Genomic DNA, 15,942 nt, shown 5'->3' with positions numbered 1-15,942 from the left:
AAGTGTTGGAAAAGGAAAATCAGGTTCTCTAATACTGTTATGTACTTGTTATATTATTTTGGAAGTACTTAATAGCGTTGAAGTTAGGACAGCTCCTCTCCTTGATTTAGAAAGTCCATTAGTGTAGAGAAATTATGGATTTAAAGGTATAACTATATAACATACTTATTCTTGAACTTTTTTCATGACCGACATTACAGATCTGTTTTCAGCTTGCAGATGGACTTAGGCCAGCATACACCAGGACTGGACACATATGCTTCAAAATGCTGTTCTACAAACCAGTGATCTGTAACACTGTAAAATACCAACTCCCAATAGTTTAATCAGTTTTATTTTTGTACAGTATTCGTATTCTTTATAAGTTATTTTGCTGTCCTGTTTTGTAAATCACATGAAATTGTAAAAAAAGGAAAAGAAAAAAAAAGTAGGCATAGGTGGTTTTGTACATATGTATATATATATTGTCCAAATAAAGAAAAATGGAATAAAAAACCCAAAGATGGTCTTGAATGACTGGAGTCACGCAGTGGTCATGTACACCAGCCTGAATGGCCACCAAAAAAAAAAAATACTGCACATTATGAAATCCATAGTTGGAGCAGTGTGTGAACCAGCTTCAAAGGTCTTAGTGTTGCTAGTCATCATTTAGATTGGGTTGTCTTTCTCTACTTTTCTAGGGTGTTTTCTCAGGCATTCCTTCTAATGTAGCAGGGAGACAGAGACAAAACTTGTACGCAGGAAAAAGTGTCCCATCACTTATATGCTCCAGTTCCCAAGAAGTCTATCTCCCACTACTCCATGGCTTTTGAGCTCAGAGTGGTGCTCTCCCTCACCTTGTGCAGCTGCTTAGTGAGCAAGTGATGCTTCAGCCACACTGTGGGCTGTGCAGCCACACTACTGCCTTGAGCTTTCCATGGCTTTGGAGGGTTCACTGCTGTATGGAGATATAAAGCATCTGCTTGGCCTCTGAAAGGGAAAGGCAAGGTACCCTGTGCCAAAAAGCTCCCTGACATGCACGGTCATGGGCATGGGCATCACAGTTACTGAAAGCAACCACTTACAGGAACTTAACCAGGTACATAGGCACAGGGTTCAGATATGACTACCAGATGAGCCCTGGACCCAAGGGAACATGTAACCTAGCAATGCAGGCAGGGACGAATGGGTGGAATATTGCCATCTGCAGCTGGAACAAAACTTCTAAGTAGCTTCCAGATTTTACTCAATGCTGAGTTGGAGTTTTCCCTTCTTGTGTTGGATGGCTAAAGGACAGATAAAAAAACCTCAGCATAATGTTTTCTTTTTTAAGCTTGTCATTGATTTTATGACTAAGGGACAGAGGGCTGTGGCACTGGCCTCACTCCCTTGGGATTTCATAGTAAAAGACCTTCCACAAATTTAACATTCTTCACCTTAAACCTTTTAATATTTGGTTTATTGCTGTAATTTGAATAGCTACCAAAATCTGCCTAGTGTAGAGGAGGCCTTAGAAGGATGTTTCCAACCACTGAGATGTAGTACATTGTACAGAGGGGTCTCACTAGGAGTGATATAAATTTTGACTAGGAATGGGTGTGTCATGAAAAGTCTTGGGTGCACCAGATAGGCATTGGCAGTTGGCATGGGGAAGTGTGACCCTGAACACAGACCTACTGATGCTGAGCACACTGTTCCTACAAGGTTGGAAGGGTATCCTGTATTTTAATTTTTCCTCTCTGTCAAGGACAAAAGAAAGGAAATATGCCCCAAAATGTCTTAACAGTCTAGTTAAATGCCTGCAGAGTGGTTCAGAGAGCTGCATACAAGGAAGGCTGGCTTTCTGTATCTGCCTGCTGGGTGACCTGCATAATTTTGATCTCCATAGGAGTCTACAATAACATTGTTCAGCACTCACTCTCCCAGGGCTAAAGAGTCTGTGAGGTTTTATTTATGCATCAGAGCTCTGTAACTTTCTCAATGACTTTTTACTTTGGAAACAAAACTTTCAGGTTGAGCTCTTCACACTGCTCAACCACACTGGAAAAATTTCTTCAGCAGTAACTTTAATGCAAATGCCCAATTGTCAGAACACTGTATTTATTCAAATACTGTTTATGGGACTCCCTTAGAGAGGAAACTTTCCCCTTTTTGAAATGGGAAGAATTTTTCAGCTACCATGCTTTCACTGCCATGCTGTCCTCAGCTGAAAAACTTTCTGACCCCTAAAACACCTCCTCAAACACTTCCATGGGCATTGTGGAAGTCTTCCCATTTCAAAAAGAGAAGATTTTGACTGCTATCAGTTATAATCCTTAACATTTTTTTCTGTATGATTACAGACACTATTTTTCTGGCTCATCCATGGCTTTTGGGTAAGCTAGAGTCCGTATTGCTTTCAGCTTGTATTTTTGAAATTGCTACAACTATTGCTGTATTTTTACTGGCTTGTGAACTTCAATTGATAATTGATAAACATCCTATCACTTTTCATATCAAACCCCATCAGTCTCTGTTTCATAATGTCTACTGCCTCTTAGGCCACATAATGCCTATGTGTCTGCACAGTGAAACACACGGTACAAAGGAAATGAAATGTATAAACGACAGCACAAGAAAAATCACTGAATACATAAGGGCAGTTCACCATTACAAGATCCAACAATGCCATCTTGGAATTCAGACTGCATGGAGAAATAAACCAAAGGTGCAGAGAAAAGTCTTGGACTTTGTCAACGGCTTTTCCTTTCTGTTCTGGCTAATGGGCAGGGACCAGGAAGACAGCAGCGAAGTTTCAGAGGACACAGATGTAACGGTATATTAGAGCTTCCCAGAAGCACCACATGCCATGATGTGGGCTCTTCTGCTGTTAATGACTGGTTTGGTGGCTTTGAACATTGTTTCTAAGCAGAAAGCATATTTTGAGGACCTATGAAAACCCATGCATAACTGCTCTGTCAAAAAATACAGAAAAGGGAAAACCACAGTTGTATTACTAGCCTGTGCAATGCTGGTGGCAAATCACTGCCTCTGCCTTCCTGCATTGCATGAAATAAGCCAGGCCTTATCTAGAAGGTAAACTACATTCAACTCTTACATCTAATACGCCATATTTCTTAGGGGTATAATTTTTAAACAAACACAAAGGAGGACAGCCTTACTGGAAATTTACTCAAACTGAAATAAAGGATTTTCCCCAATATAAGCTACTGCAAGGATTTTTCATTAACATAGTGATTTCTGACATACTGATGCTTAGGGAATTGCATGTACACTGGCAACTGTGTACCACTTTAAATATATTAGGACAGTATATTTTATACAGCAAAGTGTATTTTAAATTCTACAGAAATTCTGACCAGGAAAGTCCTTCATGGATGGTACAGTTCAGTTCAGAAGCAAATACAAAGCAGAATCAGATTCTTCAGCTGCTGGGGCCCACAGAAAACTGTAGTATCAGTGGCTTTTCACATGAACAATCCTTTAAGCTTTACTGCAGGAGGACAAAATGAGGCTGGTACTCTTGGTGGTATTTGAGAAGTGTGCACTCCTTGTACTGACCATCTGCTTTGGATTTACATTGTGTTTGTAATTCCTCAGAAAAATGAACAAAACCAACAAAACAAGTAAAAACCCTGTAAAAAGAACCAAACCACCAAACCAACCAACCAGTCAACAAAAAATCCTCAAAACCCAACCATCCAAAAAAACATTTATTTACCTTGAAAATCTATTACATGACCCAAACTGAGGTATACCACCATTAATGGATTGCAGTTAAGGTCAAGCTGTGTAATGTTCAGTCTACAGTTTTGGTTACAAATTGGGAAGGGGGTGTTGTGGCGCGGTATGCGCTCCTCGCCGCGGCACTCCGAGCCGTGCTGGGCTGGGCAGTGAGGGAAGAGAACGGGCGGCCGCTTTCCCCTGCAAGCTCTGCAGTTCAGTTCGTGGCGCGCGGGGACAGACAAAGGCGACACGGGACTTGGGGGTGAACGGGATGGTTTTATTCAGTGAGCCCCAAGACCCCGGCGGGCGGGGGGCCAAAGGTTTTATACAGAACTCAGGAGGAGGGGTGTAGGAACAGCAACCAATGAGGGAATAGCAGGGGAGGAGTTTAGGGCAGAACTAACATCTGGAAGCTGAGGAGGGGGCTAGAATGAATGACAGGGAAGGTTCTAGGGAAAGGGGCAGGGAAAAGGAGGATTGACCACTTGGAGATGGGAGGGGGGAAACAGATATTAAACAAATATCAAATGAAAGAAAAACACACCACCGCATCTCCCTCTTTTCCTTTACAAAAAGAAGGAGAATTCTGTGGTTTAAGCAAATTAATAAAACATGTAAATAATATAAAATCATATGATAACATTGTAAATTACTTAAAGGACATGAAAGACACATTATTGCATTTATAGGGCAGGAAGAGTAGTAATATCCTAAATTAGACACAAGACTGCACAAAACTTGCTGTTTTGCTGCTCTGAGTAACAATGTAAAATAATGTAAATAATGTAAATAATTGAAATAGAATTGAAATCAGATAAAGTCAGGCGATTGAAATAAAATGAAATAGTTAACAGAAATTAAATTTAAAAATTGAATTAGAATGGTTAAAATCACAATTATTTAATTTAAATAAAATAATTAAATGGAATTATTGGAATTAAATATAATAAAAAATCAACTAAATATAACTAATAAATTTTTAAATTTCGCAGCAATGCAGCAAGCCTGAAGCGATATAGTAGCTGAGTGATTCCTGTAGCAATAATGGTTAAACACAGCCTTTAAGTCAAAAAATATCAGAAAAGACTGAATTAATTATAATTACAACAAAACAACTTAATATAAAATCAAATTGTAACATTACATATTATTAAAAAAACATAAATTGAAAGACATTAAAAAATGATAAACTAATTGTGATTACAACATATGAAACATATAAAAACTTCATCTGGAATATATAAAATTGTCCTAAATGAAAGTCTAAATTAAGGGTACAAAGCACAGCAGGATTTGTGACTTCATCTGATTTAGAATTTGCTTCGTCGCGGCGCTTGCGATGTTCAGCTTCTTAAATTCTTAAAGCAGAGTTAGCGGATAACGGCGCTTGTCTTAAAGCAGAGTCAGCGGACAGCGATGTGGTTTGTTCAATTTGAATGTTTGTTTGCGAGGTGGGCATAATATCTTGAGTATTAATTAACTGGGATGATCTTTTTATCTATAAAATATAACTCAACAAACAGATTATTCAAAAATAATCAAAAGCAAAAAGAGGAATTCGTAGTTAAATAAAAAGGAGTATTGGGTAGGGTACATTAAGGAATAGGATAGGGGAATCAGACAATCACTTAATTAGTGATTGCCATGATTAACAGGGGGTATCGGTAAGGGGTGGACCGGGGTGTCGCCATTTTAGGGGGAAGACAAAATGACGGATCCCCAGTCCCGGGTTTCGGCTCCATTTCCTCGGGAGAAGATCCCTCCCGACCCTCCCCCCGGAGGACGAGCCCGAAGAAGGATGGGGGAATATCCAACCCCGCCTCCCCACAATAGGGACTAGCCTCGTGCAGGGACGGTGCAGGGCTATTGGGAGAGAAATGGGACTGGCGGGAAACCAGGGGCGGAAAAGAAGGGTCAAGGCGGGAAATGGGTCCCGAGCGGCGTGGCCAGCGCCATCTTGGGAGGGGGTGCTAGATACACTGCACTTGGCCTGAGCAGTGTCCGGCAGGGCACTTGGGGTGGCTTGGCCACAGCAATCCCCAAGGGAGGATAGGAAAGGCTTTTAGGAAAGTCCAAGGGGATGGGAATATAGGGAGCTTCACAGAAGCAAAAAGGGGAAATTTATAGGGGGGGGGGGGGGCCGCCCGACGCAGCTGGATGTCGGCGCAATGCGTGGGTGTAAAGGGTCTCTTTTAACAACGCTCCTATAGCTAACGTGTCGCCCTCTTCGCTGTTCCCTACTGGTGTCTTTTCTACCCCCTCCGTCCAGCCCAGAATGGGGAGGGGACGATAGAGAAGACAACTTTTTCGAGGAGAAGAAAAAGCGATCTAATCTAGGTCCCCACAGAAGACTAGGCAAAGGATAGCACTCAGTGCTAGCTTCCCCCAGAAAAAGAAAACCCACCCGCTTGCCAGGGACATGCAAGGCTACAGCCCCAGTCTGGGCACAGACAGGGGTTAAAACGCGAGAAAAAAAAAAGCGGCAAACCCAGCCGTCCGTCGGGGCGACCCCGCACCCGTATAGCCCACCTTACCTTGCAGGCTCGGACGGAGATGGCTTGAATCTTCTCTTCGCCTCGATGGAAAAGTCGCGCTAAAAACTTGGGATGTTCCTTCTCTTTCGGTTTGGCCCTTCCGGAAGCCTGGGTGTTCCCGTTAAACCAAGACTCGTCCCCGAAGCCTTGGTTTCGGCCACTATCAGCCTCCGGTGGTCTCACTGCAGCTGCTGACCGAGGAACCTCTTCTCGGTCAGTCCCTCTTCAGGCTCCCCCGAGCCGCTGCCAAAACCGCTCTCTCTGTGTCCTCGGGTAAGTCTGCCCGCCAAAAAGCTCTGCAGCCCGGCTGCCTGTGCAGCGCGGCTGCTCCCGGGCGGGAAGATGGTGAGAACAAAGAGGGTCCCGGAGCCTCAATCTTTTTCGCTCAGCGCTCAGCTCCTCTTAGCATCCGGCAGAGCTTTTACGGCCGTAGATTTTCCTCTTCCCTCCTTCTTCTTCTGTGAGGCGGGCGCCCCCATGAATTTGCCCGTTTTTTTTACAAGACGAAGGAGGGAATCATCCTCTGCTACCATATGTTGTGGCGCAGCATGCGCTCCTCTCGCCGCGGCACCCCGAGCCGTGCCAGGCTGGGCGGTGAGGGAAGAGAACGGGCGGCTGTTTCCCCCTGCAAGCTCTACAGTTCAGTTCGTGGCGCGCGGGGACAGACAAAGGCGACACGGGACTTGGGGGTGAACGAGATGGTTTTATTCAGTGAGCCCCAAGACCCCGGCGGGCGGGGGGACAAAGGTTTTATACAGAACTCAGGAGGAGGGGTGTAGGAACAGCAACCAATGAGGGAATAGCAGGGGAGGAGTTTAGGGCAGAACTAACATCTGGAAGCTGAGGAGGGGGCTAGAATGAATGACAGGGAAGGTTCTAGGGAAAGGGGCAGGGAAAGGGAGGATTGACCACTTGGAGATGGGGGGGGGAAACAGATATTAAACAAATATCAAATGAAAGAAAAACACACCACTGCAAGGGGGAATTGGACATCTTTCCCCTTTAAATTATGTGATCCACACTCTTTTGAACCATCCATGTTCCATGTTACCTGTATACTCTTCAGCTATTCTTTTCCAGGCCTCCTTCGTGTCTTCTGCCATCATCTTCTGAGTTATCATCCCTTCCGTTCGTTTCATTTTCTGCAAAAACAACTTTGTCCTCTACTATGCTTGGCTCCTTATCCCCACATAAGTCTGTCACTCCTTTCCAGCTAACTTATCATGTTCTCATCACCATGCTTTCCAAAGAGGTCTTGCTCTTCTACAAATACACAACAAGGAAAGATATTGCCCAAAATCTCATTCAGCTCCAGGTGCAAAAATGACAGGTGTAACATCACTTTTTGAGACCAACACACACTAAACACACTATTCTTGTGGGTTAATCCTGGGCAGCAGCTCAGGGCCATACACCCAGCACCCCCCTGTGGGATGGGTCAGAGAATCAGAATGATAAGAAAACTTCTGGGTTGAGATTAAAACAGTTTAATATGGAAAGCAAAAGCTGTATGCAAAAGCAAGACAAAACAAGGAAGTTATCCACTACTTCCCATCAACAGGTAGGTGTTCAGCTATTCCTCCAGAAAAGCAGGGCTCCACCACACATGGCTATTACTTCAGAAGACGTAACTACAAACACCCCTCCTTCTTCCCCTAGCTTTTACTGCTGAGGGCAATGTCATACACCATGACAGCCTTTTGCTCAGTTGTCACACCTGTGTCTCCTTCCAGCTTAAAAACTTCTTGTACTAGCAGGGCAATGTGAGAAACATGAAAGACATCCATGCAGTGCATGGAGTAGCTAAACGATCCCTATGTAACCAACAGTGTTCTGGTCGCAAATGCAAAACATAACCCCATACAAGTGTCTATGAAGAAAATTATCCCTGCCAAAACTGCTACAACTGTCAAAAACCCCCACTGGCCTAGTGGGGGAAACAGATCAACAGAAGAAAGACTGGACAATGGGGGAATTACTTCCAAGAGTAACTGAGGAGCATATTAATGGAGAAAAGCTGGAGGAATTTTGTGGAAAACATAAAGATGGGAATTGGTGTCAGAGGATTACACCACTTGGCAAGAGCTGAGCCACAGGAGAGGTTGATAGGCTGCTCTAGTGCTGCTTATCACCTCTCTTCCTTCTACGGCCTCTACTGCTGCTACTGGTCCTTATTTTTCCATGCTTTCCCTGATAGCTTTCCAGACTGCTACAGCCAAGCCTGAAAAGCTTTCAGTGGCTAAAAATACCGTCTTTCTGCACTTAGCTCCCCCCTCCCTACTAGTTCAGTCTTGTCAATGGCTTAAGTTAGCACCAAAGTAAGATGAGGCTATAGCAACTACTGGATCAGCTCCTGCTACAAAAAAATTGCCCTTCACCCAAGCTATTGGAATATGCAAAGGACACTGTATCAATGAGCCTCCTAGAAGCACAGCTTTTGCCAAGCCTATTCTGGGTGCAATGGCATAGAAAGTGTCATGATTTTCAGATGATTAGGCAGGAACAGGTGAAGAATTTTTCTTGGAGCAGAGGAGGATTCCACATATTCTTTCTCTCACAAATTACAGTGCACTGAATCGTAGTTTTATCCTTAATTAGCAAGGTATGGGGGGAAAAGTGCTTCCAGAACAAAAAGTTCTAGGAAAAGTAATTTTGGACACTGTGTTTTAATGAGTCACAAGTGAAGAAAGTAATTCTGGCTCAGTTATTCACAGAGAAGCTAGAGTGCCAAGGCTCCCCCTCCCCTGCTTCCCAGGCTCTAGGTCTTCTGTCAGACACCTCCCATTAGACACTGTTCCAATCTGTCCTGGTTTAGGAATGGTACTCCTCAGTTTTTGCCTCCTCAAGATTCTCCAAACCAGACAAGACTCTCTTGCTCCATTTTCCCCTCCCCTTGCAGTGTGCTGGAGTGGAGAAGTGGAGGCACAAAAGGCAAAAACGACAGGCTGAGAGATAAGAACTATTTATTGCAAACAGCAATGATTATGAAAATGAACAGTAACAGCAACAAACTCCCCAATAACAGACAATTTTGAAGAACACTTCTAAAACCAAGATCTCTCAATACAGCAGTCAGACAGATAGGCCTGTAGCCTCAATTATGTCAAAGACCTTCTGCTGCCCAAATTAACTCTGGATCACAGCCTGAGTTTCAAAACTTTTGCATCTTCTGTTCAGTACTGTGTTGGGACACTAACATCATAGGAACTACTCCAGAAATTCAGAGTCAGACAATTCCACTGACTAACACTGGCCTGCAGTAACAAGAATATGTGGTTCTCTACTGCACTGAAGGCTCATCCATCTATTCAAAAGAGCAACTACAATACTTCCCCTTTAATACCTAAAATGTTCCACATTCCAGCTCATATTTTGTAGTGAGTTTTATTTTCAATGCATGAATATCAAAGCCTGAAATACCAGTTTCATTAGCAAAGTTCATTGCCAGGATGCTGTTAAGAAAAACACCCAGTGAAAGCAGACATCAAATTGTTGAATTTTACTTATTTAATAGTTAAACTTAATAATCAGGACTTTATTTTAGGTCTTCAACATTCTTTTGTAACCTGCATTTCCAAATGCTTAACAGGTATAGCCAGCACTCTACTAAAAAGTTTTACTGCTTTCTGTTGAAAAGCAATTGACTGTATAATCACTCCAATGCAGCTGACCCCTTGTAAAATTTAACTTATGTGTCAAATCTGCAGCACTATTTTCTCTATCACCAAAAACGTATGAAGTTTTACTTAGAAAAATAAACACACTGGAAGTTACATATTGCTTAGTTTTACTTCTGCAAGCTCAATAGGCTCACTGTTTCAGGAAGACCAGGAACTCTATTAATCTTCTTGCTAAGAGACTTGCTAGAAAAACCTTATAATTCAAGCACTACAAAATGAAATGCTACTATATTTATTTATTTTGAGAGAAAGTATTTACTCAACAATAATATATTCATAAAATCATATTATTTATATTAATTTCAGGTTTATTTTTATAAAACAAACAATTACAAACCATTCTTTTTCTACAGATCACCTAAAATAATTTTTAGAAATTGCATTTCAAAAGGGGAAATGGAATAATATCCACATCTGTGGTAAAGTAAAATTATTTACCAAAAGCAAATTCCAATTTTTGGAAAAAGAAACTCCAACCTCTATAAAAACAACAGTCACAGAATAAGTCCAGCATAACCTAGAAAAATTACCTGCACTTCTGATGCTGCATTTACTATAGAATAGGAAAATAAAAAAAGCAAAATTTTATTTAAACCTACTATTGAGAAGAGTAGGTTACTTGGAGAAAGTGACCACTATGAAAGACCTGAAAAAGAAACCATGCATTTAAAATCTAACAAACATTTGTGTAGGTTTTAAGAACCAAAGTTTTCAATTATCAATTTTTGGAGGGTTTTCCTCTTTGACAATTTCTGAATTCTTGACAGTCAGATGTTTCAATAAAGATATATAAAATACTTCTGTAGAATTAAGATTCCATCATGCTTGAAAGGTACTGCTGCCGTCTCTTGAAGCGTTTTATGTTCCAACTGTATGTGTCCAGCATAAAAGGTCCATTGTAGACAAACAGCACAGTCATCTTGTCATTATAAGTGAGATTCTGTAGGAGCTGGTGAAAAACAGAAACCAAAGTCAAAATAGCTAGATATTCTCCATTATCTAAAAAAGCTGAATATAGTATCTATGAAAAACCGTAGATCTCAAAAATATCACTATACCAGGATTACGACCTGATAAATGAAGTGTATTTGTTCCTAGAAACCACCTCAAAGGGACTTATTCTTCAGCCAATTTCCATGTGTCACTATTCTTATTAGAAGAGAATTTTTTTAATTCAATCTCTACCTTCATGCTGCCATCAATCTCGTTGCTTTTTTTGCTGTATCCAGAGAAACTCCACTCCTCTTTGGGCACAGAAAATGTTTTTTCCTTTCTTCTCCAGGGCAGGACATGACACAACAATTGCACCCAAGTAAATCTATGTCTCTCTTTAGCCTTGTGCATCTCTGAGCTAAGCAATTTCCATTAGTGGAAACTCAGAACAATCAAAATTACTTAGAAGTTGCACCACTACCTTCTGGAGTAATTCCGGTGCTTGGACTACTTTTCTGAAGTGTAACAGCCAAAGGTGGATACTTAGGATAATCCAAACCATACCAGACAGAAACCCAGGAGACAAAAATGTCACAAACTGTATATTAAAAGCAGTGCTCAGGATGACACTGAACAATTTACCTGCAACTGATGCTCAACTGGCCACTTCCCTCTCCCCAGTCATTTAGGCATTATACCTGTTGTTGATTTTTCCCACTTAAATACAAAATTTTATGTTTGTCTGTACTGAAACAAATCCTGTTTTCAATAAAATTTACCTAACCTTATTTAGAATTTCACTTTATAGTGAAAAAAGAATTAAGTCCCAAAATGGTGATTATCTGTATGTTGAATAAATGTAACCTGTTTCACCAGATTTGTATTAAAAATACTAATTTTCAAACTCATTTCTAAGAACATATTCAGTTAATCTACTCATTATGACAACAAATCACAACTACTCAAAATACAGTATTCCTAATCAACTTTACTGCACATTAATTATATCTCTTCCCTCTGCATCTTGTTAAAAATACAACCAGGGGAGGTGTCAACACACTGAAAAGAATTGTCGCAGTTTTCCTATATCCACTGAGTACACACATGGAACTTGGCTTAGAAGAACAAATTGTCACACTTTCTAGTAGGTGATTCCTAGTAAGTGGTGACATGTAACAGAGGCTCAGGAACTGCAGGTAAGCCATGGAAAGCAGAGCCTAACCTTCTCTGCTCACCCTGCGCAGCCTTTTTAATTATCATCTAATGTAGCCCACACAAACAACCCACAATCAGCTAAACCTTTATACAACCTGCCCTCTCACTAATTTTCCTCATGACAGGCCGTTGTAACTTACTATGCCACCTGCTTGTGGGGGGAAGAGGGAAGGAGGCACAAAGAATATCTTCAGCCACCTCTTCATAACCCTGTCTCTTGTTGCTTAATAATGCTGCAACCTAGTCCCTGAGTTTCCTCTTACCACGATGCTGAGTTTTTTTGCTTTTTAAAGTTCGGAGATTTTTCTACTTTTACTTTTTCATTTTAATTTTATCTTTCCAGTTAGCTCTGCATACTCAATTTTCCCCTGTCTCTATTCTTGGTAATTTGATAACAGACTCAATCCCAGACAGCAATTTTCTACAACTCCTTAAATTTGGGAAGTATTAGAGTTCATTGAGCTGTCTACCTTTCAACATCCAAATCATTCTGTTCTTTCTCTAAGTAGGAGAGCACACAGAAAACCTGATTCAAAAAGGAGAGGTATCAAAAGAAGACAAAAGGGAATAGATAACACAACAAAAAAGAAGTAATGGGGTCAGGAAATGACCAACCTGCATGGAGGCAAGCATACTGCAAGATCAGAAGGAACAACAAGCATTACCTTCCATCTCCTTCCAGTAAAGTAAATGCTATGAGGTGGCTTTATTCAGACCCTTCAATTGCAATTTACTGAAAAACAGGACATACCAGCCAGATTTTCTAAAATACAGTGTATAACAGGATAAAGGAGTGGTATCTTAATGAAAACCAGCACACCACTGCTTGTCTCCCTGGTATACAAGTAGTATTTACTTGTACATGGTAATTTGTTTCAATTTGTCTTGGATCAACCTCAACACAGTATTAGTCTTTGTTAATGGTGCAGGTGGACAGCCACCCTATTTATCCCTTTCAAACCTTGGCACTGCGTCACTGCATGACTAGTAAGTCAATTGCCTTTTTTAAAATTTTGACCGAAGAGTACAATTAAACTGCTCACTCTCAGAGCATAGATCTCACCTTTTCTGAGCCTCTAAATCTCAGATTAATACAGGAAAAATATTCAAGTAATCATGTAGGACTCTTCTGGTTCTGATGTCATCAGCACTAGCCTGCTCCTTCTACAGTATCATCATCTGACTTGGTCTCTGTTACAGTCTGAATTCTGTGTTAGCTAGAGGCATTACCTCTTACAGCCTTTTCCATGATAACCCTGCCCACTGGTGGCTAACACATGTGGTTCCAGTGGGACCACAACTCCAGAGCGGGTTTCTGAGGAGATAAGCCTATGAGCCTTGGTCTAAATCGTCTGAATTTTTGCCTGACTGTCCTTAAAATGGGCAAACACTCTCTTTAATCAAAATTTCTCAGGTAAAACAGAGAAAATTTATACAGTGTTTATCAGTGTATTATCACATAAAATCCAGTTCTCCTACACTTTAAACATCCTATTTCGTTTTCTGCCACACACCTTTGGTGTAATGAGGAAGTACTGAGATGTCCTATTTTTACAAGCAGTTTCCACAACCATTTCAAAAACTCTTCTCTGATTCATTTGATCCATTCCCTGAAAAGGAAAAAAAAAAAGTCTGTTCTCTCCACTATGCCATAATCATCTATATACAGAAAGAGCAATACCACACTATTGATTCTCACCTGATTTATTTCATCAACAACCCTGAAAGGACATCTGTTGAGTTCTTGCAGAGCCATCAGGTATAACATAGTGGAAACAGTTTTCTCACCTCCACTCTGATGATATGGAGTCAATTCATGAAGTTCAGTGCTACTGTGGAATTTGACTCTAATGCGAATTCCATACTTCTCATACTCTTCCTGTGAAAGCCAGTACCTTTTAAACTCATTTTCTTTTTATTTTATTATAGCTTATTTTACAATGACATGGAAACTAAAGGACATTTATACAAATGTACATGGATCTACCAACTACTCAGGTTCAACTTAAAATCAATATATTAACTATGCTTCATATATATATATTAATTCTGTTTTATCTGTTTTCCTTCACTCTTGTCTACTTTTGCTACAGAATTTCCAATACCATTCCCTTTCCATTACTATGATTTGTTAATTCCTGTTGAGAAAGGCTTTATATGCAGTAAGAACATCAACAGGAAAATAAAAATCTTTGCTAGAATAAGAAGAAAGCAAAGCAATGTCCCTATAAATCCCATTAATCAGAAAAAAATTGCCTTAGGATATTATCAATTTGAACAGTGGAGTAATGGTGTTTGTGTAGTTGTGTACCAATCTGAACATCTTCAAGTCCAAGCAGCTCAAAATCCATCAGGACAGCCATTTCCTTTTCATACTTTAATGAAAAAACCACATACAAGGATTCCAATGCTGGCCTTTCTGTAACAGGAAAGTCAAACTTGTCAGCAGCCTCAGCCAATGATGCAAGGTATCAAGATAACAGATGTGGCTCAAAAGAAGGACCATACAATGAAATGGATTCATGCTTAAGATGAAAAAGAAATCTCCAGAGGACTTTCTATGAGTCCTGAAGTTGTGTTCAGTGGCAATAGAGTTCAATTGGTTAGTCAGAGCACAATGCTAACAACACCAAAGTTGTGTGTTCAATCCCTCTATGGGCCATTTACTTAAGAGCTGGACTTGATGATCCTTCTGAGTCCTTCCAACTTATCTGTGATTCTGTGACTTGTTCTGATTACAATTTCATGTAAGGAGAAATAAACACCAGAATCTAAGGTCTCTAAACCCACTCTAATTTCAGATGCATTGGCAAAAGCAGGTTTGAGAAAGTGAAGATACAGGCTAGCAAAGCCAAATAAAAAGCTGCTGTGAAACACAGCCACGATGGCATCAGCCAGATCTTGAGTACTACCACACTATTTTGATTACCAGTTTGTATAACTGACAGATGTTACAAAACCTGACAAAAATGATGCTCAAAATTCTTTGTGGTGAGTCAAGGAATGTGAGGGTTATCATGAGTAGCAGTACAAAATCTGGCTACTAAGTATTACCAAGGAAAGTCAGACTGTTCCCAGAGGCTTCTGCTAGCAAGTTAAGGAAGAACCCAGCAAAGTGTTTCACATACTATCACAGAGTTGCTTTGGCTGGAAAAAGCCTTTGAGACCAAAGCCCAACCTATGACTGAACACCAATCTGGGAAATAGACCATGCCATTGAGTGCTCTGTCCAGTCATTCCTTAAGCATCTCCAGAGATGGTGACTCCATCACCTCCCTCCTCAGTCCATTCCACATTTAATCAGCTCTTCTATAAAGAAGTTCCTCCTAATGTCCAATTCCTCCTATTATCCAATAGTGACAGCAGGTAGTATCACCAAGGACATTCACAGATCTAAAGATTCCTATAAGGCAGACTAACAAAGGCCTGAACTTCAGTGTCACAGAAATATCTCTAATAAAATATAAGTCTGCCTCAAGAGTCTCTCTCTTCTTATCTACAGGTCAGACAAAAGATTCTCCTGCAGAGAACACCAAGGAGTACAAACTTGAGAACACATTATCCACCCTTCTATATTGCAGCCATTGATCTCTTGAGGAAAGAAGTTTTACTCACTGGCACAGTACTGCTAGCTAATCTCTTAAAACTATTTGTGATATCTTTGCAATCGAAAAGCAAGACCTTCCAAAGAAGAGATTCAGAAAGGCACTCCACATGCCTTTTGCTTTTAAGTCCTTACTGTTCTCTCTGTGTTCTCTCACTCAGCATATTTATATCTAAAAGACAGTTTTTGTGTAATACAGATCTGTTGAGGTAATTATCAAAAGACCTGAAAAGTTTGTTTTGTTGTTCTACTTTTTTATATTACTAGTCTC

At 40.7% G+C, this 15,942-nt stretch overlaps 1 protein-coding gene across 2 annotated transcripts in view; it reads right to left on the bottom strand.

The window, feature by feature from the left end:
• Nucleotides 1-9,185: 9,185 nt before the first annotated feature.
• The window catches only part of SMC5 (structural maintenance of chromosomes 5), a 38,942-nt gene continuing 32,185 nt past the window's right edge, over nucleotides 9,186-15,942 (bottom strand). For both annotated transcript variants that reach the window (XM_021548806.4, XM_085567356.1), the window contains 3 exons: nucleotides 13,767-13,946; nucleotides 13,582-13,677; nucleotides 9,186-10,868 (listed from right to left, as the gene is read on the bottom strand). In XM_021548806.4, coding sequence (XP_021404481.1) covers nucleotides 10,728-10,868; nucleotides 13,582-13,677; nucleotides 13,767-13,946 — 417 coding nt within the window. In that variant the 3' untranslated portion in view covers nucleotides 9,186-10,727. The remainder of the gene's footprint in view (nucleotides 10,869-13,581; nucleotides 13,678-13,766; nucleotides 13,947-15,942) is intronic.

The sequence above is a fragment of the Lonchura striata genome, chromosome Z (genome assembly GCF_050655825.1).
Source record: "Lonchura striata isolate lonStrDom1 chromosome Z, ASM5065582v1, whole genome shotgun sequence".
NCBI lineage: Eukaryota > Metazoa > Chordata > Aves > Passeriformes > Estrildidae > Lonchura > Lonchura striata.
Note: the sequence above shows the minus strand (reverse complement) of the source record. Positions and strands in the feature narration are given on the sequence as shown.